At 35.4% G+C, this 24,921-nt stretch overlaps 6 protein-coding genes across 17 annotated transcripts in view; 2 read left to right on the forward strand and 4 right to left on the reverse strand.

Moving 5' to 3' along the window:
- TM4SF (Transmembrane 4 superfamily) overlaps positions 1-1,457 on the reverse strand; it is a 2,836-nt gene extending 1,379 nt beyond the window's left edge. The window contains exons 1-2 of one of the 3 annotated variants that reach the window (XM_032435944.2): positions 1,317-1,457; positions 732-900 (exon numbers count right to left, since the gene is read on the reverse strand). In XM_032435944.2, coding sequence (XP_032291835.1) covers positions 732-797 — 66 coding nt within the window. In that variant the 5' untranslated portion in view covers positions 798-900; positions 1,317-1,457. Of the gene's footprint in view, positions 1-731; positions 901-1,175 lie in introns of all 3 variants that reach the window. The other 2 variants (XM_032435942.2, XM_032435941.2) reach the window with 2 other exon arrangements.
- A 1,437-nt stretch (positions 1,458-2,894) lies between these two features.
- Positions 2,895-9,081, reverse strand: ken (ken and barbie). The gene is made up of 3 exons (XM_002049918.4): positions 8,977-9,081; positions 5,097-5,266; positions 2,895-5,035 (listed from the first exon to the last, which is right to left on the reverse strand). The coding sequence occupies exons 1-3, from the start codon at positions 8,983-8,985 to the stop codon at positions 3,529-3,531; spliced, it is 1,686 nt and encodes a 561-aa protein (XP_002049954.1). The 5' UTR covers positions 8,986-9,081; the 3' UTR covers positions 2,895-3,528.
- Positions 9,082-12,260: 3,179 nt separating this feature from the next.
- Positions 12,261-14,520, forward strand: Mtpbeta (mitochondrial trifunctional protein beta subunit). The gene is made up of 7 exons (XM_032436948.2): positions 12,261-12,419; positions 12,810-12,969; positions 13,033-13,207; positions 13,279-13,479; positions 13,548-13,722; positions 13,781-13,911; positions 13,967-14,520. The coding sequence occupies exons 1-7, from the start codon at positions 12,356-12,358 to the stop codon at positions 14,468-14,470; spliced, it is 1,410 nt and encodes a 469-aa protein (XP_032292839.1). The 5' UTR covers positions 12,261-12,355; the 3' UTR covers positions 14,471-14,520.
- A 218-nt stretch (positions 14,521-14,738) lies between these two features.
- LOC116651110 (NADH dehydrogenase [ubiquinone] 1 alpha subcomplex assembly factor 3) lies at positions 14,739-15,675 on the reverse strand. Its single transcript, XM_032436949.2, has 3 exons — positions 15,380-15,675; positions 15,111-15,309; positions 14,739-15,049 (listed from the first exon to the last, which is right to left on the reverse strand). The coding sequence occupies exons 1-3, from the start codon at positions 15,631-15,633 to the stop codon at positions 14,909-14,911; spliced, it is 594 nt and encodes a 197-aa protein (XP_032292840.1). The 5' UTR covers positions 15,634-15,675; the 3' UTR covers positions 14,739-14,908.
- A 1,002-nt stretch (positions 15,676-16,677) lies between these two features.
- Positions 16,678-19,078, forward strand: Cpes (Ceramide phosphoethanolamine synthase). Of its 4 annotated transcripts, none has more exons than XM_032436905.2 (2): positions 16,678-16,992; positions 17,846-19,078. In XM_032436905.2, the coding sequence occupies exon 2, from the start codon at positions 17,901-17,903 to the stop codon at positions 19,032-19,034; it is 1,134 nt and encodes a 377-aa protein (XP_032292796.1). In that variant the 5' UTR covers positions 16,678-16,992; positions 17,846-17,900; the 3' UTR covers positions 19,035-19,078. The 4 variants fall into 4 exon arrangements, with proteins under 4 accessions (XP_032292796.1, XP_070065779.1, XP_032292797.1 ...); XM_070209678.1 differs by having other exon boundaries at positions 16,691-16,989; XM_032436906.2 differs by having other exon boundaries at positions 16,691-16,891.
- Positions 19,079-19,682: 604 nt separating this feature from the next.
- On the reverse strand, positions 19,683-24,653 carry LOC6625013 (TAR DNA-binding protein 43). 7 transcript variants are annotated; one of them, XM_070209675.1, is made up of 7 exons: positions 24,565-24,653; positions 21,441-21,701; positions 21,061-21,371; positions 20,796-21,000; positions 20,104-20,732; positions 19,892-20,044; positions 19,683-19,832 (listed from the first exon to the last, which is right to left on the reverse strand). In XM_070209675.1, exons 2-7 carry the CDS (start codon positions 21,679-21,681, stop codon positions 19,752-19,754), a joined length of 1,620 nt encoding a protein of 539 aa, XP_070065776.1. In that variant the 5' UTR covers positions 21,682-21,701; positions 24,565-24,653; the 3' UTR covers positions 19,683-19,751. The 7 variants fall into 7 exon arrangements, with proteins under 7 accessions (XP_070065776.1, XP_070065773.1, XP_070065772.1 ...); XM_070209672.1 differs by having other exon boundaries at positions 24,402-24,642; XM_070209671.1 differs by having other exon boundaries at positions 24,398-24,642.
- Positions 24,654-24,921: the final 268 nt, after the last annotated feature.

A 24,921-nucleotide genomic window follows, 5' to 3' on the forward strand; every position in this document is an offset into this window, starting at 1 on the left:
ATAGACCCAATTTCGCCAGTGAAACGTGTATAGTTATTGCTTTGCCAAAGCTAAGGCAGGAAGGGAGCTCGAGTCCTTGACTAGCTTCAATTTGTTTTAAAATGTTGTCTTTGGTCTTTAAGCAGAAGTCGTGCAGTTATCCTCAGTTATCCTACAAACTTCAGTCCTTGACACATATGCACATACAAATGTACATACATACATATGTTCCTTGATATGCCTACATTTGTATGACATACACACATACATATGTGACATACAGAAGTATGTATCTATATGTGCAACATACGTACATGTATTTAAATACATATATATTATGCGCTGATGTAAATTGGCTCAAGGTCAAATGCAGAAGCACCAATTTTTGCCAGTGTACGCATGTTTATATGTACATACAATACACACTTATGTATACACACAAGCGTGTGTCTGTGTGTGTGTGTGAGAGCGTGTACTGAACTTTTGAATGCATATGAAATTGTAAATATGTAAATGATTTAATATGCGTTGCTATAGAAGTTTTATTATTTTAAATGTTTATTTATATGTACTAATATATGTATATGTATGTATGCAATCGCAGCATTCGGGCTTACAACTTCGGCGCAACGGTCGTTGCATCACAAATACATATGCACCTAAAAACTGACAAACATACATTCATATATGTATGTACATTCTCATGCATCCTTTGCATCAGGACAAACAATGAACAATTTAGTTTTACTTACCGCCAAGAGGAACACATAACTGTAAACTAAATATTTAAAACATTTGATCTTTTTGGGTAGAGCCATAATAATATGCTCCGTTTTGAGTATTATTCTATTTGTATGCTTCAGATACTTTCTTAAATGTCTTTTATCCTGTCGTTCAAGCAGTCACGAATCGAAGATACATCTATGCATGTGAGAGCAGATGAATGTAAAGTATCTATACGTATACGTGTGCATCACATCCATCAATAACTCAATAAATGTGTATGCATGTATACATATGTGCATGTAATGCATGTATACACATGTGCATGTAATGCATGTAAGAAAACATGCAATACATATGTACTGTACACATGCAGATTTCCATAGATAGAGATGTGCACTGTATATTTTTTAAAATACATGCATGCATACATATTTATTTAAATACATATACATATGTATCTATGCACGCACAAATGTATGCCAAAGTTCGACTCGAATTGGTCAGTTGAGGAATATTTTTGGTTGGCCTTTACTGAAAATCGCAACTGTCATTATTTAATTATTTTCGTTGTTGTTTCGATATAAAACACAGAGCACATCAACATTTCGCACCGTTATTTCCGAACTTCACAGTTGTAAATTTTAACTAAAAATAACAGTAAGTTAACTCCGAGCAACCAAAATCGTCCATAGATAAAAACACGCAGTTTACGGTCTGACGCGTTGTTCCTTGTTTTGTTATACTTTTGCAGTTTAACAGTGAAAATATTATCTATAACCTTTGGCTCGGTTGCAATCGTTGCGGCAACGGGTCGATGACAGCAGCTTGCGATGGCGCCAAATTTGCTTTGACTACTAACTTCTTTCAAATTCACTTCTTCTAACAAAATTTATTTATTCTACTCTATTCATCTTCGTTTTAGTATAAATATCATTTAACACATATGCATCTACATTTCCATTTAATAATCCTTCTGAAATTTCAATCAACTTAGTCAGCTGTTAATTTTCATAACATGAACAAAGTACTATTTTGATTTTTTTTTGGATAAGGTCTTCGGATTGCATTAAATATTATAAAAATTAATATTTTTACAAAGTTGCAGTCGCCAAAACAATCCATGTTCAATCCTTAAATGTTATCAAAAACTTAATAAGAATTTCATGAGCAATTAGGCTGATTGGGAACACGCCTTGTGTCAACTTCTTGCTGCCCAGTTTCCAGTTTCCCATATATAGATAAGATCTAACATAGCTATGGTTTATATTAAGATTATCTGTCAGGTTTCATAAGTGGCTTCAGTTTCTCAATCGATTGATAAATTGACATGTTACGTTTACATGCGAATGTAACGCACACTTTTTATGACCGGCGGCAACATCAAATGGATTTAAAAAGCGATAACAGCGTTAAAATTGTATTATTTGCTCAAATTATATTAATATAAATATGTTATTGGAAAACAGTGGCATAGAAAAACATATTTTTCGACCAATTAGTCTCTGTCCACTGACCACATTTCTTACATTTTTTTGCGAATGTCGCATTTTTTAAAAAATGTGGCCTGTACGTTTTCTTATAAGAAATACACATTTTTTGAAAATTTGCGTATTCGCCCCGAACAATTCGTGTTTATTTTGCGATTACTTATCGAACTTCTTATCGAAAACAACATTACCACAAAAAGCTAATCAAAGCTCATTTATTACTTATGAAGTAAACTTACTGATGATAGCCATGATCAAACCTGGATTGGCCCGTCGTGCTCGCTGAGTTGGAAATCAATCGGAAAATTGTTGTTGTTGCAAATTTTCCGCCAACTTTCTTTGAAAATCAATTGAACAGAACTTTAGAGTTCGACCCATAAATCTTTGATGCAAGATGCAATAGACCGAGTATTCAGCAATGCATTCATAGGGAAGTCCAATAACTATCCAATCAGAGATCACGCCTATACTATACTTACTTATGTATATTCCAATTGGGAATTCCTCGATTACGTCTGGCAGGTTGCGTCAATTAGATTTCTCAGCAATTTATATTTAATTGATTTATAGAGATCGAATAGTAGCCATACACTGAAACAAATTCGATTTATATTTGTTCTTTAAGTTAACTTGCGTTAACTTGATCATGTAAGAATTTCGAATATGGTTTTTACGATTGGTTGGCCTACAAAAAGTCAGGAATAAAACTTAAAAAAGAAATGCTTTTGTTTTATTACAAACTTGTAAATGTTGTTCTGTACAATTTACATATTTTCTTATTTATGATTTTAAAAAATTGTAACTACATATAAAAGTATGCAGGAGTGTTGTATAAAAAAATGTTAATCAAAAGTAAAATGTGAATCAAGTAGAAAATACAATACAAATTACAATACCTTCTGAATAAAAATATGCTTAGAACCTAAATGTTCCACACAAATGGACCAGCCGGCGGCTAAAAGAAGGCGACCGTTCGGTTTCGGTTTCGATTTCAGTTTCAGTTTCAGTTTCGGATGTAAATTGCATCTAGTACATAGTCAAATCCGACTTAAATTAAAAGCCAATAGGCAGTGCTCGCACTTCTGACTGTCACACGGTTCTATCGCCGATGAAATGATTGAGTAAAAACAATTGAATGTGTGAATAAAGTTATGTGTTTTAAATGTACATTTTACATATTATTATACAAGAGCTAAGCTTTTTTTTATTTTTATTTTTAAGCTCTTGTTGTTACTGTAACCGTAAGTTTATAATTATAAAATTCAGGTCTCTTTGCAATTACTTATTCGATTAGCGTTAACGGGCAGCCAGCCAATCGAACAGATCCTTTTTCAGATTATTCCCGAAGATTCTTGGTGAGCAGAAGGTTGTTGTGGTGCCCAGACAAATGGCGAACCAGCTCCTGCACGGACTCAAAGCACATCGAGCAGAAACAGCAGCTGTATCGATTCTCTGTGTCCGTGCCATTGGTTGTGGTTATTACATTTCTATGAACGGAGCACAGGTGCTTAAGAAGGTGCGCCTTTTGCTTGAACATGGCCACGCATAGGCGGCAGGCAAACGGCTTCTCGCCAGTGTGGACGCGGAGATGTGTCTTGAGGTTCCACGACATGCCAAACTGTTTGCCACAGTATTCGCATCGGTACTCGCGCACCGACGACGAGTGCGAATTGTTCGCGGAGATATTGGACACGGAAGTAGCACTGTTGTTGCGACCATCTGGGTCCAGGTTTAGGTTTATGTGCGATAAACTTGACAGTCGCGACTGCAAATTGGGCATTGAAGAAAGGGCTGCGTTTTGATTGGATTGCCATTGATATACAAACTGTTGCCCCAGATGCATCTGATGCAGCTCCGGGCTTTGAACTCGATTTCGTTGTGCCTCTAGCAGTTTCCTTTCCGGCGTCATAGTCTCCGTATTAAGTGTTCCATCCTCAAGTTGTGATAATATGTTCTTCTCCGAGGTCAATCCGGCTATGGGTGATGTTGTCGACTTTACCAATCGCAGTTCTTCTAATAGATTGTGCTGATACGTTGTGAAGGGTTGGTTATCGCTCTGCGTATTGTGAAAGCCGGGCCGACGTTTCCGATGGGGCGTCACAACGTAGTTCTCGGGCGAACTATTTATATCGGATCCATCAGAGAGGGGTTTCATAACATCTTTGTGTGCGTCAAAAAATAGTCCTTTTCGCTTTGTGCTTTCATGTGCGCTGATTGTATCGACATTATTTTGTTTTAACAGAAAATTTTTACTATCATTGCGTGCCGAATTGTCACCTTTCGTTCGAAGATCAAGTGATAAGTTTACAGGGTTTATTGTTGAGTTATTATTATTGTTATTGCTGCTGCTGCTGCTGCTGTTGGCAAGTCCACCCGCTGGAATGTCCGAAAGATTTACAATTTCATCAGTGTCTTTATCGCTTTTATTGTCCTTATTGGCGCAGTCGTCATCATCGTTTTCCTTATGCGAACACTCGATCGCGCTCTCACAGTTTTCAGCTGAGAACGAGGAAAAGTCTGCGGTATTTCTCGTCTCGTCCACACTCTCGACTTCATATTTTAAGGATTGGTCTAGAGTTTGCGAGGAGGAGTACTGTTTACGCGGTCTCTCACGTATGCTGGAGCATTTATTGCTCAGATAGGCAGAATCTGTTGTCTTCCAACTGTCCGACTTAATTTGCAGCAACAGCAACAAATCGTGCAGATAGTTGACGTCCCGCGACGTTATACACGTTTGGCCGGAATACAAGAAATCCAAAAGGAATTTAAAATACGTGGCATTGACGTCCGGAAAATAGACAGTTGTCGTGCAATCGCTCAGGTGAGTATCCTCCAATAAATTCCTACAATTTCAAAACAAACATGAGTCTGCTTCACAAATCTGTTTCTGATCCATTCACTTACCGTATAAGTGGACTGGCTGCAGCGAGTACCAATTTGTGCGCATGTAGCTTCACCTTGTTTTCACACACGATTGTTAAGTCAGCTGGATGCTCCCCTCTGAAAGCTGCTCCGATTTCTTTGAGGATGCACTCACCATGCTTGCTGTATTGCAACATCAACATTCTTTGAAACTGCAATTGATAACAAGCATATATATATTATATATTATCTTGATCGCTTATCAATACAAACTAAACGGGTTTACAATGCAGACTTTATGTTCTTTTTGAGGAATCAATTGAAATATATTTATATTAGTAATTGTAATAGGGGTATGTATATTTTTTTTGCAAATGCAATGATTAAGTTTTTAATTGTGTTCAATTCTCCTCAAGTAGAATATGCGTAATTAAATTATTCTAATTAATTCATTCTAAAGAAAATCTCTTACTGCCAACTTTCCAATTATTATCAACTCGACTTAAAATCTGTAGCCAGTTAATTCGGAAGATGCACAATTCGCAATGGGTAAAAAATATAAATATTTTTGGTCTGGATAATGGGATGAGGCTAGAGAGTTCTAATCTGAAACATACAACATCATAGTATTTGGAATTTAGAAGCTCGTATGCACAGGTCCAAGAAATTTGCCTTTACGAATATCTTTTCGATATAAGAAAGTTATTCAAGAGGAAGAAGCGTTGCAGGTTTTGGCGCCAGATACAGGGTATCTTCCGCAGGGCACTTCCGACCAGAACTGTCTGACAACACGGCATTTATTCCAGACTCAGAGGCTTATCTCGAGGAATGCACGGAATGAACCTAATGCAGATGCATAAAAAGCTTTAAAAGCTTTCTCAATGCGTTTGCAATGGGAAATTTTGTCGGTGTCAAGTTTTGGGAAAGGGCAACGGATTTTAAAACCAACGAAATTGTTAAATCAAAAAGTGCATTTTCGTTTTAGCTTATACGACGAATACGTACGTACGTATTCATATGAACAAATAAAAGGCCATGTGTCATTTTGTATTGTGCAAGAGCACGGCTTGTCAGCTTGTGAATTTAAAAGTTAACATTGTATGTATTTAAACACACACACACACACACACACACACGGGCTTACACAGATTCACAGCGTGCATGCGTGTGTGTCTACACATGTGCATGTATGGCTATCGAATTGTGTGTGTGTGTGTGCGTGTGTGTTTGTGAGTCTACAGGGCCACACATTGAAGCTAAAGTTCACAGATCTCTAAAACTTTAGAAAGAGATAGTCTTGCTTTTTTGCTGTGAATGGAGAAGAAACGTTCACTTTCAATAAAACTTGACTGACTGGCTTGCCCAAGCAAGAGAATGGTACGCTTCAACGTATTATATGTACATTTTTATGGCATGGAGCTCGACAATAAAAAAAATAAACGGAACTGTGTTGTTTTAAGCAAGCACTCAAAAGTACATTTCTACTCGAACAGGAATTAACAATAAAACATTAAAACAAAAATCTGCTTTAGCAGGATTTCCCCTCAGCGTTTTATGATTTGTTTGAGTTCTTCAGATTATAAGAAAGACATGCACTCGTCATACATACATCATCATACTTCATAAATACATCATACATCAAGCAGTTTCATCTTAATTAAGCCCAATCGTACCAAAATAGTATATTGAATGATGCAAATAAAAGGAAAGTTTTCCAAATGAGAAATAGTCCGATTTTGTAAAATATGGAGCAGAGGCCATATTTCTTTTAAAATTTATTAAAGAAGATCCAATTATCCAAATGAGCTTAAACTCCTTTCAGTCAATATAAAGAAACACTTCTACATCACGGGAATGAGAAAGTATTATTTGGCAATGCATTTACATACATACATACATACATATGTATCTGTCGAAAGTACATTTCGTTTTTTAAAAATACAGTTTTCATATTGTGACATATATGTATGCATACTTTTGGCTATGAGTGTTTGAATGTATATGAACTACATTCGGGTATTCGAAGCTACTGTTTGTTTTTATGTAAAAATCTTACATGCATATGTATGCACATACATACATACATACTTTCAATGTACATTTATATAAATGCATACTCGTTTTGATAAAGCGAAAAAATAGTAATTCAGAAGCAAAAGGCGAAAACTGAAAAGCGAAAAACGCGCTTACAAACGACCAAAAACATCACCTTTCACAAAAAGCTTTTCTCTCGATGATGTTCTCTCTAAGCATATACATATGTATGTGTTTGTGTGTATTCATTCATTACTCTTTGTGCTTGTGTTAGATAAAGGCATGTAAAAAAGCTTTCGAATTACTCTAAATGAGTCTGCATACACATGCACATATATATATATATATATATATATAAACATGTATATGAGTAAATGTATTCACGAAAGCTAAGCAATACATACGAAAACCATGTCTGTGTATACAAAATACGATCACTCAGTTACGCTTGGCTTTCCGAATTTGTCGTCGTAGTTTCGATATAAATGCATATACAGTTTTGCAATCCGCTGTTTGAATTTGTATGCTCATACATGCATACATATATATGTTTACATGTATTTATATACATATTTATGTAGAAATGTGTTTATATTTTATATATGTATGTATGTATGTACATAAATGAAAGTTGATAATCCAGCTATTATAATAATTAAGGGAGTTTGAATTATATTTTCAATATAAACATTTTATGCATGTATTTTAACATATTGTCTGCATTGCCATACATATATATGTATGCATGTATGCGTACATGAGTAAGTACATCAAATTTATGAAGTGAGCGGATTTAACATGATCAAACTTGTTTTCGCTAAAGTTTGTCACGGACCAATACTAACGTAATGCAAAGTTTCTGCTCATTTTCCCCTTTCACGAAAGCTCTTTTGGTGAGCCAGCCAAAAAATCTCATACTCGCACACAACTACGCGTCGTCGTTGAGCGTGTTGTAAATGCCACACTCGTAAAAATGACCCAAATTTGAATTACATAATTATAACAATGAACAAGCTCATTTTCCCCATCAAATTCAGTAGAAAAAGTGAATTGCTTTTTCTACATAACTTTCTGTATGATGAATATACATTCATATGAAAATATTTACATTCAATTTAATACGAATGCACTTTTTCTTAGAGTCAAAACATACATACATATACATTTGTACGCTCATACGTACTACATAAAACATACATATTTGTACATATATATTGACGGAGCTTATTAACATTTCTGCGCAATAATAAATGAAAGAGAAAGAGCGACAAGCGTAAGCGACGTGCACACAACACAAGTTTCTTACACGACAGACACACACACTAATGCAAATATGTTTGTATATACATATATAGATTTATATATAAACAGCTATACGTATACATTTATACATGCGTCTGTCTGTTCAGGCATTTGTATATGTGTGAATACATTCATATAAGCACGCTATGAAGGTCACTAAGCCTTTCTTGTCTCTTGCTTGGGTGAGCGTTGCGTTGCGATCTTTTAGTGTTGTAGTGTTTGTGCTGTCGTTGTTAATCGTGACGATCGGACGGTATACAGAAAACTGGGCTCTGCTGCACATTTACATACATATCAATTATATACATATATATGTTTTCACATAGACATGCATTAATATGTGTGTGTTCAAACTTAAGTACGATTGTCTGCTTTTCTTCATAACTTGAAATTTGGCATTGTGTAAATGTTATTATGCATATTAATTTGCATTAGTGTCCATTTATATTTTAATTAACGTGCAGCGTATAATAACATAATATTTTTTTTTTGTTTATAACACAAATTTGACTGTCTCTATTTTGACAAATATATGTACATAGAAAACTAGTAAAACATGATTTCTAAATATACTTTTTCGACTTACCTCTTTCATTAAATCTTGTAGCAATTACTCCCTTTCACAAATAGATGGAAAATCTTCTGTAGACTTCTGAATATGTATGTAAGGCATATACGTACATGCATACATGTAATATCGTAGTTTTCTGCACATACATACATATATTTATGTATTCATACACATTCATACATACATGTATGCGACTCAGTAGAGCTTTCCACTTTCACAGTCTCTGGTTAAGGTTTGTGTTGCCACACACATACAAACATATACCTGGAACGTGTATGTGTTATGTGAATTACGCGTTCTATTCCTTTGCATTGAACGACGAATTAACACATGTAAAATTGTATGTTGATAAATTGTACATACAGTATGTCATAAAGTGTTTTTACTAACAAAAAAAAACTAATTTTTTGGGTTTAGTTGAAAATAAATGTACCTAAAGTGAGAATTTTTTTTCAATTATAATTTATTTCGATTCTATATTCTCCTAGAACTTAATGGCAAAAAGAATTGTTAAATAACATACCCAAACATTTTATAAAATTAAAAAACTAAAAACATTCACATTTTATGCTTCAATAAAGTGTTTTTACAGCTACGGTATTTCAACATCTACACACGTTCATATATAAGACAAACTGTTTCTGTTTTTGTTATCATATTTGTTCGAGATTTTCAAACACAGTTTAATAGTAGCAGAGTAGATTTAATTTCTCTTTTGAATTGGATCTTGTTTTTAAGCAACGCACGTACAGTTCACAGCTTATTAGCTTTTGCTAATGCCCACAAACAACACATGCACATACTGATGGCAATCCATATGCATGTGTGTGTACCGCACACATACAAAAAGTTCACAACAACAACAGTAACTTTTAAACTAGGTTGAAGTTTTGTTATATGTAATACATTATTGCGAAATAAAAAACTTGATTGGTAAAACTTTTTTCCGACTTTGCGAGCAAGAGATCGGGCTTTTGCCTCTCTCTCTCTCTCTCCCTCTCTCTCTCTCGTATAAAAGTAGCACTGCGGCTCTCTTAAATCACGCGCGCACCGACAACACGTCCGACCTACCAAAGCACTATTTGTGCACTAAAACTACAGCCAGTGGCAGCCGACAACAGCAGCTAGCGAGATCATACAGTCTTCGTGTGAACATGTTGGTCTTCGGACTTGTTCTTGCAGCCACTTCGTTTTATGATGTGTTATGCCTTTCCCAACAGGGTTTTATTTAACACTGCAACAAAAACTAAACTCTGAATGAATGTCTTTACACGCATACATACTTACATACTTATTTTCACATTTTATACATCAATCATTTCTTTTAAATATACTAATGTATATTTCTGATTAGACCATATTACAATCCCATGCCAGCTCTGTTTGATTAACATTAACCCTTTACATTAACATTTTATTTGTAAGAATTCATATTTATATTCTTGATCAGCTGCAAAAACCGTTTGATTTTCCATTTTCACCTGTCTCGTTATTTGCATACATTTAGGAAAATGTATTTAAAGTGATTTATTCAATTAGAGATTTTATTTTCTTACATATTATTTCAATTCAATTAATTGTGATTACCTTTCCACATAACATTTTCACAGATATCCATTTTTTTTTGGAGTTTTCTTTTTACAAGCATGTGAAACTATCCCAAGGAATACGATTTAAATGTGCATCCATTAAAGATAATTATGCACGGATAACGGGCTGAAAGTAGACTGTTATTTCCTGTATATCCATTCCTGTACAGATGTTTGTATCCTTGTATCCTCATGCCCACTTTCCCATTTGCATACGCTCTGCAGTTCAAGGACAAATTTAATTGCACATTTTAAAGAACGGATGTAAATTTACGCGTCTTGCGTGTCGGCTCTTACGAATAGAAATTGTTATATACTCAAAAACAAACAAACGGGTTTACATTTCAAAGTATTCTAAAGAAATCTGGAGGACTAGTCAGTTATGTCGGCCTACAATGATTTTCCTATTCAATAAGTAAATAAAGTAAAATAAGCAAATATATAGAAATTCGTAGTCAAGGCTGCGAAACTATTTCGAGGCAAACTGGTTCGAGTCCAATTGTTTATTGTGCTTGAGTTTCCCTTTGCAAGAAACCCGGAACTTTCATAGGAGAAGCTTTTTACCCAAAAGGGCATCCTTAAAATTGTGGCCGTAGTTTCGTTTGTAATTTTTATTAATTTTATTAAATTTATGTTTACTATACAAAAAACCAGAGTTCGTGAGTCGCACTCTTAAGACCGAAGAGTTCTTCTCACAAAATAAGCTTTCGATATCGATTCTTATCGATTCCTATCGAACGCGGGCCATATTAACTGTGATTCAAAAACAGCTCATGAGAATTATGTTCAAAATTTACATTTTTTTCATAAGTTATGAACCAAAGAAGACATCTAATAATTATCATGCTCCTTACAAATGAGCCAAATTGTATGAACATTTTTCAACTATATCGCAATCATTCGAAAAATAAGCTTTGGCGAAAATCGTTGATCACCTTTTTAATTTCAAGATTCTCAATAAACTCATCATATAACTTATCATTTTTTTATATTAGTTTTATTTTAGTGTAGGGCGTTGAAAATGAGACTTATGCCGATCAGCTAGATAATACGCTCGTCTAAGTGTTGACTAAGGTCATAACAGGTGCTGATCAATGAGTCAGTCAGTCAATCACTCAATCAGTCCATTAGCATTAACAGTTTAACCCAAAGGGGAAAATTAGTAGGCATTATCGACTGTATAACGGCTTCAACTTTCTTGCGCCCACATACCTATGTAAATAGTTCGAATTCACCGTTTTTTTATATATGTATTTGAATTCTTACATACTATGTACATTTACATAAGTATGTATGTAAATACTTATCCTAACAATGAAGTGCAGCGAGTAGCATTTTAATGGCCTTGATGCTTACATACATGTGCATTAGTGTGTATGTAAATGTAATGAGCTGCACGTGCCCGTACCCTTTCTTCTTAAAGGAGACAATTAAATTTAACCTTGAACTAGACATTCTGCACTCTACTTTTGGAATTTACTTATGTAGCCCTATTTAAATGAGCATGTGAGCATTCAACTATTTCCTAGTTCAGTTTGCTATGCCATGAAAAGGAATGTAGTTTTAGTGTGGAAAGTAGAAAAGATACAAACATGTGTACTTATATTCAAATGTATTAACATACAAATTAGCTGCTAAGTACTTAAACAGCCAACATATGTAATGTAAAGGCTATTTATCGATTTATATCGGAGTGTTAGCGATAGTTTTAGAAACATAGCCATCTCGATTATCTGGCCATCGCTAGCCAGCGGCGAAATAAAATAAAAGCATCGATCATATATTGAGACTTGTTAATATTAAAAATGAACGTCCGACTTATTCAAACACGAAACAATTATCTAAATATGACAAGCTTTTTTAGAAGACGTAAGTAATTCTCAAAGATTTATACTTGTGAAAATTGAGTAGGCGAAGCATTTGACGACGTCAATTCTGCGTGATCAAAGTCCATTTATTTTAGAGTAAAGTACAGATCCAAATAAATAAGTATGTTGCAGTTGTCATAAGATGAATTAACTACGTCACGCACTCAGAGGCGATTTCTGGGCTCAAATTCCACGAATATATGTATTTAGCCGAATACGCCGCCCTTATAGGCAGCCAACTGATGTTGAATCTTAAGGGCGTATACTATAAAAAACGAATCAAATTAATGACCATGAAAGCATATGCATATGTACAGTTATATAAATACAATAAATATTGAAGATAGTTGTAAGAATAATTCGCGAAATATTTATTAATTTTATACTTCAGTTGGACACAGGCAAATGTCCGTCCAAGCCGCAGTACAACCCAAACGAAGCGGAAACAGCCAAAACATTGTGCTTGTCGATGGAGTTCGTACGCCTTTTCTGACATCTGGTACATCATACTCGAATTTAATGCCCCACGAGTTAGCTAGGCATTCGTTGCTGTAAGTTCTTTTCGATATGAAAACAATACATTGCTTTTGTTAATAATATATTTGTGCATATAGATCTCTATTGCAAAAGAGTAAAATCAACAAGGAACTTGTTGATTATATTGTCTATGGCAGCGTTATTCAGGAGGTAAAAACTTCGAATATTGGGCGCGAGGCAGCGCTAGCGGCTGGATTTAGCGATAAGACACCTGCCCACACGGTTACAATGGCCTGCATTAGCTCCAATGCGGTAAGAACTGATGCCTGGCTCTCTAAAACAACTCAATACATGCCAGTCCTTTGTTATATATACAATTTCAGGCAATAACAACTGGCATGGGACTTATTGCTACGAACACGTACGATGTGATTGTTGCTGGAGGCGTTGAGTTTATGTCTGATGTGCCAATCCGGCATTCGCGCAAAATGAGAGCGCTTATGTTAAAGGCAAATAAAGCAAAAACGCTTGGACAGCGGCTTTCGTTACTCTCGACATTCAGGCCTGGATTCTTGGCTCCGGAAGTATGTAAAAAAAACTTATCAACTCAAGCTTTAGTTATAAATGTTTTTCTTTTTTATGTAAATTACAGTTGCCGGCTGTTGCAGAGTTCTCGTCTGGAGAGACTATGGGTCACTCCGCCGATCGACTGGCATCGGCTTTTAATGTCACACGCAAAGAACAGGACGACTACGCTTTAAGATCCCACACCTTGGCCAAAAAAGCTCAGGAAAATGGATACTTTACGGATTTGGTGCCTTTTAAAGGTATGTAAATAATATTTGATTGCACGCAATATTTTACATAAAAACGTTACTATTCAAGTTCAAGGTGTTGATCAAGTTGTCGATAAAGACAACGGCATTCGAGTCTCCAGCCCAGAAAGTTTGGCAAAGCTCAGACCAGCGTTTGTGAAACCTTATGGCACAATTACTGCTGCCAACGCTTCCTTCTTGGTACGTCTTAGAAATACTATATAAACGAACTATCATCAATTTGTTGTACTTTTAGTCTGACGGTGCATCAGCTTGTCTAATCATGACAGAGGAGAAAGCCAAGCAGTTGGGCCTAAAGCCCAAAGCATTTTTACGTGATTTTCTTTATGTATCTCAAGATCCTGTCAACCAACTGCTATTGGGTCCTGCCTATGGAATACCCAAGCTCTTGAAGAAAGCCGGAATCACACTGAAAGATGTGGACACTTGGGAAATTCATGAAGCCTTTGCTGGTCAAATTGTGGCCAATTTGAAAGCCTTAGATTCTGATTGGTTTTGTAAAACATATTTGGGTCTGAACGAGAAAGTAGGGGCTGTAGATTTAACCAAGTGGAATAACTGGGGTGGATCACTATCTATTGGTCACCCATTTGCTGCCACAGGAGTTCGTCTATGTATGCACACCGCCAACCGCCTGGTACGCGAGGATGGAAAGCTTGGTGTAGTTGCGGCATGTGCTGCTGGTGGACAAGGCGTGGCCATGCTTATAGAGCGTTATCCTGGAGCAAGCGCCGACTGAATATATAATTTGCTAAGTACTTTTCAATAAAATATCTTTTAATAAATATACTTATTGGTGCTACACTGATTATAAAGATTTTACCCAAAACTGCAAACTGACTACGAAACAGTTCGCACCCGGAATATCAAATTATCTGTCTACCGGCACACTGAATATTAAATACCCTTGTTGCTATATGACATGGCTTTGCAGTGAAAAAGTGAAGCTTGTTTATGCCGGAAAACAATATTTTGCCACCCAATCTTATTTCGCTATAGAATCGACATTAATGTGCAATCTTTTTTTTATTTGAGATATCTTTAAAATAAGAAGAAAATCCATATAACATACATTTTCAACTTGTAATGTAATTTAACATCTGCTTCTAACTATTCACATTGAATGTACATAACTTCTTAGTTGACCCTAGTTGTTGATTTGATTTAATTAAGTTAATTAATCTGTTTCATAAAGCTGTTTCTGTTTAAGCTTGGTTTGTAGAACATCGTTTTCATTGTAGGAAATGTGCAGCGGAGGTATGAGAGCACATGCCACCATTCTGCCCTCTGCGTTAAGGAAATTGAACGTGGCACACGCCTGCAAAGAAAAATATTTCAGGTGGTAGATGGATTTAACAAATGTGGAAAATCATACATACCTGTTCTGTCCGAAGAACCTCGACGTTTGTTTTGTACTTTTTCATGAATTTAATGATGCGTTTTGTTAGGTTTGGTGTTGGATTCTGGTCTCCAATTCCAATTATAAGTACATCTATCTTTGGCTCCAGTGTCGGAAAAAGTGAAAGACTTTCCTCGTTTATATCGTCAAATGAGTTTATGTTCCATGACAGTACTGACCTAGAATGTTCAAAATTCTTAAATGGAAATTAAGTTACATGTTGTATGCACATGTGTCACTTATACACACCTGGGAAATACTGTAATAGGTCCTATTAAGACCATATTATTGTTTAGCCGGAATCCGTACTGACTATAGCCTGTGATCATAAGGCCCATGTCTGTTTCCGTGTTAAATATTGAGACTTTTGTTTTTCCATCATAGTCATACGCTTTGCTGAGTCTTGGCGATACCGTTGATATCAGACGCCGGCGTCCCAAGGACTGGGACAAACTCATTCCAGCAGCCTTAAACGCCGCAGTTCTTAACGCTTGTATATTCATTTGCCCTTGTTTATTACTTAACCTAATCGGGAAGAACTAAAACAAATCTAAAATGTATCGATACAAAATCAAATGCATCGATATTCGAATGTATCGATTGTCGATGCGACATATGAAAACAAACATGTTTCTAACACTTAACGTTTTATTATAGCGTCCAACACGTAACATTTTATGATAGCGTCCATAATATATTAACTCTTTGTAAGTTTTCTGAGGATGACTTAAAGTAACACTAGAAAAACATGGTGTACCCTGATATTTATTTATCAATCAGGGTTAGGTACAATCAGGCCGAAATGAGAAGAAAACAACGCCAAGATGCGATCCACTGCGGTTTTCGACATGAGTACGCAGAACTGTGCGAAACGATAAAACTGCCGATAAGCTGCCGGAGGCAGTACTTGGTGTCACCGTATTCGCCGCGGCGCTACCATGACCCTGTCTGTCTGATTATATGTGAACTTATCTCGATGCATAGGACTTTCTCTTGCATACATTAGTTCAATTGTGATCCTTATATCGGACCACTTTAATATATAGCTATTATAGGAAAGATCGGCTCAATGGTAGGATCTTATGGGGCAAAATATTCTGTTTTCAAAGACATTTCAACAAACTCAGCTTCCGATTCAGATTCGTAGAAATGAATTTGAATCAGAAACATCACCCACCAAGTCTTTGATGCCCATTTTCATCAAGAAGTAATAGATTTTCTAGAAAGTGTGAGTTTGAGGCTGATCGGATGGTAAACACGATTCGGGATGTGCGTTTATGGCCAATCAGTCAGTTAAGACAATAAGTCTCATATATACGAATTATTTAAGTTATTTTAAATAAAATAATGCTTCAATTTATCGAGTGAATTCAATATCTAACATTTTATAAGTTGATAAAAGTCTCAATTAAACAGATGTGCCCAACGGTATTCTGTACAAATGCCTTGATATAAAACGCGAATGTTGGGAATATAAAACGCGAAAGGTGGGAATATAGAAAAAATGTTATCGATAACAGCCTTGTCGATACACTCGATTTATTCATAGTATAATTAAAGAATTATTACTTTTTCCATACAAACACACACTTGTAAAATATAAAAAAATATTAAATTAATATCAGTTAAACCCAAAAGTTAATTACCGATTTACAATTGGACGAGCATAGCCGCTTTTCTTACGAAAAACTATAATAAACAAAATAAAATATCGCAAAAGCTATCTAACCAATTGCATACAATAATATGTATGATCATATGGTATATACAAATATATGATTAATTATCATATAAACAAATATTACAATTTATCGAAAATGAAATGTGTTAATGTAAATAATATACAGTGTATCACATCGGTAGTAAGTAGTTAAAGTTTTTTATTTGATATAGTAATTCAACGGGTTATTATCTTTCACAGAGTTACTCGCCAAAACTATGCAGTATGTATAAATGCATGTATATGGTATATGGTATGGGCATGCTATAAAATACAACTACAAATACACAGTTACGTATGTATGTATGGTTGTGTTTATATCAGGCTCTGTGTCATTGCATAAAATATGGTATGGGCATGCTATAAACTACAACTATAAATATACAGTTACGCATGTATGTATGGATGGTTGTGTTTATATGTACTTTCGCTTAAATCTATATCTAAATAAGTTAGTAAACATGTCATTTTTTATTTTCTATATGTCAACTGAGTAATTGTGAACTTCGCTAGGGTCCACATCTTTCATAAATATCAAAGATAGCTCGGGTTGCAAACTGAAGTTTGTACGAAAATAACGTTCTTGCTTAAGGCACTTTTTACACCTTATATAAACTTTGACCAGCTGCCAGATAAGTGTACACATTGATTTACAGTGCGGACTAGGCTGCCCTCACATGGAATATGATATGATATGAATCTCAAAGACTTGGTTTTTTAAGTATACACACAGATAATACATATTTCAGTATTGAATACCTCCACTTTGAACCCTTCTTCGATTAACACTCAATGCAGATAAATGGAAAATCAGGAAAATCTGTTCCTCTGTGTTCGAAGACATTTTCACTCAGCATTAACAAATTCATTATTCTCATATATCGGACATGCCGTAAGCCAAAAAGGGTATTGAATCTTGGGCGTGCCGAAGATAATCATTATTTTTGTTGTCTTTTTAATTAATTAAATTTTTTGTTTTTTTTTTTTCATTTTAGCTATTCACTGAGAGTTGAAGAATTTATAGATGATATCTACCTCACAACGTAAAAAATGATTGGCCCCAGTTCACAAATAAGCAAGATATTATTAACGCTCTTGTTTTTGTTAATAATGTTCTATATGTTTATGGATTTTGAGCTGTATCTGCGTATTCATAATTATGCTATTAACCGAAATTATCACATCAACACCTCGACAACGTCGATATCGTCGATGGAACCATCCAATTTGGCATCCGCTTCGAGCAGTGGCCCGAAACCTCCCACCGTTGAAAAAGAACCGTCCTATGAAGATAATACGTGGATATCATGCAATATAAATCCACTTTGTCATATTACGGTTAAGGCGATACTGCTGGATCATACCAACCACTATCTGTTCGCACCATTGGCAACAATCTTTGACAATGTGGTTGGCATCTCGCAATCGACGTTCATAACACCCAACATGATATCATTTTTTCATGTTGTGGTCGCTTGCGTATCGGGAAAACTTGTGGCCTCCGATAGCCTGGGATACAGGCGGCTTGGTGTACTGCTTTTTCAAATTCGCACGTTCCTCGATGATTTGGATGGCCATGTTGCGCGTGTAAGGAAACATATACGTGGCGAGCGCTCGGAGATTGGAACGTCTGGCTATTATGTTGACGGACTCTGCGATGGACTTGGATGCATTGCGCTACTACTTGGCATATTCTTCTTTTTGAAAAGCAACCCACCTCGCCGAGGCTACTCGATAATTCCAATGAGCGACTCGAAAGCGACTCCTGAGCCAACTATTATTCCTAAAATTAAGGCAACTACACGCAAGGTTGCCAAAAATGTTATTAGCTTTACTGGCCAACTTTTACTAAGCTCTACGGCATGGAATCGTTATATCGCTGTCTATCAGAATATGTTGGAACGCGAAGATGTCAACAGCAGCCAGTACCAGTGTCAGAACTATATATTTAAGTCCACATTATTTTTTTCTGTGGCTTGGATGTGGCGCATCGTCAACGTGCATGCCCTGCTTCATTGTGTTTTGCTTAGTATCTTTTGTGACAAATTGTGGGATTTTCTACGAGCGATACGTTACAGTGGATATATAATATTACTAGTTGCCATTTGCTTAACTGAAATGCACATCTTGGAGGCCCAAAACTATATATTTAATTCATCAGCGTGCAGTAATATCTCACTGTGATTTTAACTATATTACTGAAAATACAATAATATTTTTGTAGTCGAGATCAACAATGCCTTTTTATACCCTGTACCCATAATTTTAAATTGTGTTTGTGTGCAAAATACATATACATTGTGATTGTGCAACTTAGGGTAAATACTTTAGTATGTATCTGTCAAATATATTAATATGCATGTAGACAAAAAACGTGCACTTCCAATTTCTAGCGAGCTTATTCCCTTAAGTTAATGGGGAGAAGCACAGAAGCGACAATTTACGGCTTCATTTGATTTATATTAAGTTTATACCCTGTGCCCATTAGTGGCCTTTTAACACCTTTGCCTCTAAGGCAAGGATGAGATTCTGGCATAAACAGGCGATCAAACCTCCATTAAAGGTCACTGCCAGCATTTCTACCAGACAGATTGTCCTTGGCTTAATTAATTGCTCGACGAATGTGAGAAGACGCTCAAGCCTATTTACTACAGGGAAAGTAGTTCTTCAGAGCAAAGTTTGCACATTTTTTAATGCTCGGCTTCACGAGCTGCAATATCCACGGCCACAGACATAGACTCTGCAAACGCTCTTTCAACTCGTCTGATTCGTATGACAGTCTGATGCTAAGACTATTAACTATGAATAGTTGCAAATGTTGAAGTTCAATAGTTGAGATAAAATGATTTTATTTTATTTTATTTTAATGGTACCATATGGGTAGAGTTTTATATTTTATAATTAGAGAAAATTTGATTTTTCCGTAGAGTTTTGAGAGCCACTGCTCTGATTTGACCATGAGTTACCTGAAGGGCAGCCATTCTGTAAAATATTTGAAAAAAATGTATGTTTTCATATTTATCTTAATGGCAATTTCTTACCTGATCATTAGCAGCCGAGTTATCACCTTTGTTCATGCCGCCAGAACCAGAATTGTTTGGATTGTTTGAACCTTTGCGATTGCCAGAGTTCATATTAGATGCGTTTGAATGCCCTCCGTTGTTTTGAGCCATCCATGATAAAAAATTGCCTCCCTGAGAAGTAACTGAAAGAGTTTTTTGTTTGAAACAATGATAGTGTATAGAAGGCTTGCCTGCTGATCCTGGTTTTGATTTTGCAGCTGATTGCCAAGAAGGCTCCACTGATTCAACGCAGCAGCAACCAAAGCAGGGTTCATCGGCAATGAGTTTAAATTAAGTCCAACGCCTAAAGGGTTGTTCATGTTTTGCCCTTGATTGGAAGAGCTGGATCCTTGCGAATTTATGCCTAATGCTTGTAGGTTAGGCATGTCCAAATGTCCCCTGTTCATCCAACCACCATTGCCTACGTTGCCATTGTGTGGCTGGTTCATGCCATGAAAATTATTCTGTCTATTATAGGACATACCACCTTCTTGGCGGTTCATGTTCCCACCACTATTATGATTACTACCGTTTGTGTAACCCCCACCCAAATTTCCACCAAAATTATTGCTACCCATTCCGTAGCCACCACTGCCAATGTTGCTGTGACTATTGCCGATTGCAGTGCTATCACCTCCGTGTGCATTGTGTTGGTTATTACCTCTATGATGTCCGCTACGGCCAGAGTTCATGTGATTTCCTTGTGGATGGTATGAATGCATCCCGAAATTATTTCCAGAGTTATAGTTGTAATTTTGGCCTTGGTGGGTCCGATTTTGCTCGGCTTTGGGAGCGGCATTTGAAACATGCACCGACACCCCTAATAAAACAACAGGTTAGTACATATATACAGATATATATATATATTTAATAGATTGCTTACCTTTAATAATATGATCCTCACCACAGAGAGATTGGGCTACATCAGGATCAAGGAACGTAACAAAACTAAAAGCACGAAATGGTCGAGGTATAAAAACATCGGTTACTTCTCCAAATTTCGAAAAGTATTCGCGTAGGTCATCTGAATTAATATCCTCCGTGCAACGGCCTACGAATACTTTACATGGCACTTGATGACCCATGCCCTGTGGGTAAAAAACAATTAGGGTTAAATTTTGTTTAAATCTAAAGAAGTTAATTATTACCTTGGAATTTGGTACTTTCACTTCGCACCAACGGCCATCAATAAGATGACGATTTGAGAGTACACGCATTTGTGCTTCGTAAGAACCGAAACGTACGAATCCAAAGCCCTTTGACTGGCCAGACTTGACATCTTTTTTTATTTGAGCCATGAGCACTTCGCCATAGCCCTCAAAGTATTCCCGTAAACTGTCTTCAGTTGTTTTCCAAGCAAGTCCCAAAACAATCAAATCAGTGCAACGTAAGCGTGTTTCAATACGTTTGGTTTTAGCAGTTGAATTTTCCAAGTTATCATCGCTTTTACGTTTGTTTTCTATGGGAGGCAATATGGGGCGATAAGCACTGTCGATCTGTGGGACAGTTCTTGTGAAATTTGGTATACCTTTTGGAAAGACACAAAAGTAGACATAATCTCCCCAATCCGAATCGACATTTGGCGGAAATAGTCTGCCTTCGTTAGAGCGAACACCCCGTACAGCTTTCGAATCCATGTTCCTATATTTAAGTCCACAAGAGCCAGGAAACTGTGCCTGAAGGGTAGATATTAGCAAGGTTCCATCTTCCTCAGCTGGCAGTTCGATTGGCTCGTCACCCTCCTCCTCGGATACTTGCACGAAATCCATTTTGAGTTTTTCTCAAAATTCTAAAATGTGTAAAATATTAATCCAATTTATATGCTTTTAAATATGATTTAAATGTTATCTACACCATTCAATCAACTGAAAATCACTCTAATGTACTCCAAATTTAATCCCACATTTGGATTTAACCTCAATGTATTCACACACTCCGAAACAGATTGTTCACACATTGATTTGCCTACTAAATGCGTAAATGTGTAAAAAGAAAAACATATCATTGTATTCAAAAATTGTGTTGGGCCTAAGTCTTATCAACTATCACCTAGCTGCAAGTTACTGGCTTTGCCAAAGTTATTTGCTTTAAATTTTAAATATCAATTTTCTACCCATTTTCCTCAGATAGAAAATTGTTATCCACCTGTATTATCTTCAACTCTACATAGATATTTAAAAAGGAGCTTAAGATCCATCGAATTGGAAATAAAAGAAAATCTTGATTTATGCAACTTTTTTGATATTTGGAAACTAGCTGAAACAGGTGTTTATCAAATAATAGCGTAGGGCTTTGATTAGATTAAAATTAAATCTTTGCCGATTTAATCTTTGACCGGTTGCGGGTGACAATTTTAAAATCTATGAAAAACGTATTCATTAAATTCTTAAGTAGGTATTTAAAAATTTTTGAAACTTCGATAGAAAAGTCTGAGAAATACATTTCTTTCAAGATAGTTGGATGTTTCGAAAGAAAAAAAAAATGAAAACAAGGTATATATTTATTTAAATAAGACACACACACACATTACACATATACCCAAATACATACACATATACACATTCATAAACACATACTCAAACACCTCACAGCCTATTGGACGCATACTGATATTAACATTTCAAAACAAATAAATACAATTTTAAATAGGTGATAAATAAGTTGTTGCAGATTCGATATAGTTTGCATTATATAAAAAGAAATAAGAATAGAACATGACAGTCAGATGCAATAAAGACATAAACAATATTTGTACATATTTATAAATAGCTCAGCAGTTAGTTATCTTGACTTTAGACCCTTTCAAAGTGCGACTTTATAAAAAGTAGATTTTAAGAACTCGTCGGCGGTTCCATCTTTGGAGATGGTTACGTATAGCATCCCCATCTTCTGTATCGAGTGGAGGGGGAGTGCAGCTACCCGGATTTATGTACATATAAACAGCTTAACTAACGAGAATATATGTTTTATAATATATACAAGTTTTACAAAATTACATACATAACATAATGCAAACAATTAACAAAACTCTGTTAGCACAGTTTAATATGTAAGTAATTTTTTTCGGATTTTATCAATTCGTGTTATTTTGTTCTCTCTTGAGTCTCTTTGGCATAAAAGGAAACATACAAAAAAAAAGCGGACACAAGTATATCAAAACGGAATTATACATATTTCAAAAATTCAATGTATCCATTCCAACCTTTGACCCTTACTCATATTATATCTAAAATTGACACATATCTGATTATCTTCATAAACTGAACAGCAAATAAATTACTACAAATTACGAGTTCTCAAGAAAAAATATATACTTAAACAATTTACAGTTCAGTGTTGTTGTTATTCAAAAATTTGATCAACCATTACCTTGAACACTTGGATAGCTCAAAAACAACAAAGAATTGTTATCTTCGAGTTGCCGAAGATTAAATACCTTTGCCGAACTGTGGCGAATGGGCTCGAAAATATGTGTAGAATAGGGTAGCTCGCGGCTGCCCAGTTGGGTCCGAATATATCTTGAAAAACTGATCGATTTTTTTATACAAAAATCTACTTTTCGACCAATTATGCCTCTGTCAGCTATATATTAAAGTGTTCCGATAGCTGTTCATGAAGGACAATATAAAATATTTTATAGTTATAGTATTTATATACATATATTCATATGCGTAACTTTTTTCATGACGAAATTAGAATACCCTCTACAAGGGTATAGGATTAAGGAACTATAAAATAACGATATAACTGTAAATGAGTTAACGACAGTTCTGAAGACGTTTAAGTAACTGTTAAATGAGGACTCTTAAAATTGCTACAAATTTTTGGTTATAAAATAGCAATTCTGCAATTGTCATCACTTAAGAGTAAAAATATATTCATGTGTCACAATCTAATTATGACATTTGGAAGATTTACTGTCTTAAGAAAAATCGGATCAATTTGTACATTCATTTGTGCTATACTTGGAAATATTGATTTTTAGCCTAATATAAGAGTTAAATCTTATCAACAGACCATTGAGCAAATGCAAATGATAGGCAAATCTAATTTATATACATGTATGTATGTCTGCATGGGTATTTACTCCTCGGCTTGCCGAAGAAAAAGGGTTTTTTTTAATATCATATTGAAACAAAATGTTTTTAAGTAAAAGTAAATTGACATGTACCGGCGGCATAGACATAACTTATAATTTAATGCAGTAATATGCACATGTATAAAACGGTACTCGTTTTTACACAAACATCTATTTAAAAATGCGTACATGAAATGCACCCGATTGAGTACATGTACACATGTACAATCTAAAAAGCGGTCTAACGCATACGTATGTATGTATGTACCGAAAAAAGTTGATTGGCGATAAGGCTCTCCTATATGGTTATACAACAATTCTTACACTATTTATTAAGGGTTAGTAGTAGCACTACAGATGTAATGCCTTCAATCAATATATGTATGTATGTTTTCAGTACAGCTCACACACGTAATATTTCCTCTTTAATGCTCGCTCTCTCACAAGATTCACACACAGTCAGAACCAGATCGGAGTCACTTTTCTTCACGCTTGAATCTTGACACAACACACGCTAGGTCAATCTGCACATCCACTTTTTAATAAGTGCGTAATAAATATGAAGAATATTTACAATTTCGCTTTTAATAAATTTGAATTCGTAATGTACACCATTTCTCCTTGCAAAAAATGTGAGGATTAAATTTTCTGTATGTATACTAGTGAAGAACGACAGCATCAAAGCTCCGATATATCGATGATTGACTTAGGGGTGCACCAATATTCTATCGATGTTCCTTAGTCGCGTTCTCAATGATGAGAATGTAGTTTGAAGAATGCTGCATCAAATATTTATTTCTTAGGTATTAAAATAATATATGTGCTAACATTTTTTTTTTCGCCAAGCAATAGTTCACACTTTCTATTGAGCAAATTAATATCTACCTTATGCCAAACTTAATAAAATACAGTTTGCCGCGAGTTGGAAATA

This window comes from Drosophila virilis, chromosome 5 (genome assembly GCF_030788295.1).
Source record: "Drosophila virilis strain 15010-1051.87 chromosome 5, Dvir_AGI_RSII-ME, whole genome shotgun sequence".
Lineage (NCBI taxonomy): Eukaryota > Metazoa > Arthropoda > Insecta > Diptera > Drosophilidae > Drosophila > Drosophila virilis.

Excerpts from the sequence above, each read along its gene's own strand:
- ken (XM_002049918.4), bottom strand. Across the intron at positions 5,036-5,096 it reads GCAGCCAGTCCACTTATACG|GAATTTATTGGAGGATACTC; the intron begins GTAAGTGAATGG and ends TTGAAATTGTAG.
- Mtpbeta (XM_032436948.2), top strand. The coding sequence starts at position 12,356 with ATGAACGTCCGACTTATTCAAACACGAAACAATTATCTAAATATGACA. Across the intron at positions 12,420-12,809 it reads GACAAGCTTTTTTAGAAGAC|TTGGACACAGGCAAATGTCC; the intron begins GTAAGTAATTCT and ends TTTATACTTCAG. Across the intron at positions 13,208-13,278 it reads CCTGCATTAGCTCCAATGCG|GCAATAACAACTGGCATGGG; the intron begins GTAAGAACTGAT and ends ATACAATTTCAG.
- LOC116651110 (XM_032436949.2), bottom strand. The coding sequence starts at position 15,633 with ATGAATATACAAGCGTTAAGAACTGCGGCGTTTAAGGCTGCTGGAATG. Across the intron at positions 15,310-15,379 it reads CCTATTACAGTATTTCCCAG|GTCAGTACTGTCATGGAACA; the intron begins GTGTGTATAAGT and ends TGAACATTCTAG. Across the intron at positions 15,050-15,110 it reads AGGTTCTTCGGACAGAACAG|GCGTGTGCCACGTTCAATTT; the intron begins GTATGTATGATT and ends TTTTCTTTGCAG.
- Cpes (XM_032436905.2), top strand. The coding sequence starts at position 17,901 with ATGATTGGCCCCAGTTCACAAATAAGCAAGATATTATTAACGCTCTTG.
- LOC6625013 (XM_070209675.1), bottom strand. The coding sequence starts at position 21,681 with ATGGATTTCGTGCAAGTATCCGAGGAGGAGGGTGACGAGCCAATCGAA. Across the intron at positions 20,045-20,103 it reads ATCAAAACCAGGATCAGCAG|GGAGGCAATTTTTTATCATG; the intron begins GCAAGCCTTCTA and ends GTTACTTCTCAG. Across the intron at positions 19,833-19,891 it reads ACTCGGCTGCTAATGATCAG|AATGGCTGCCCTTCAGGTAA; the intron begins GTAAGAAATTGC and ends AATATTTTACAG.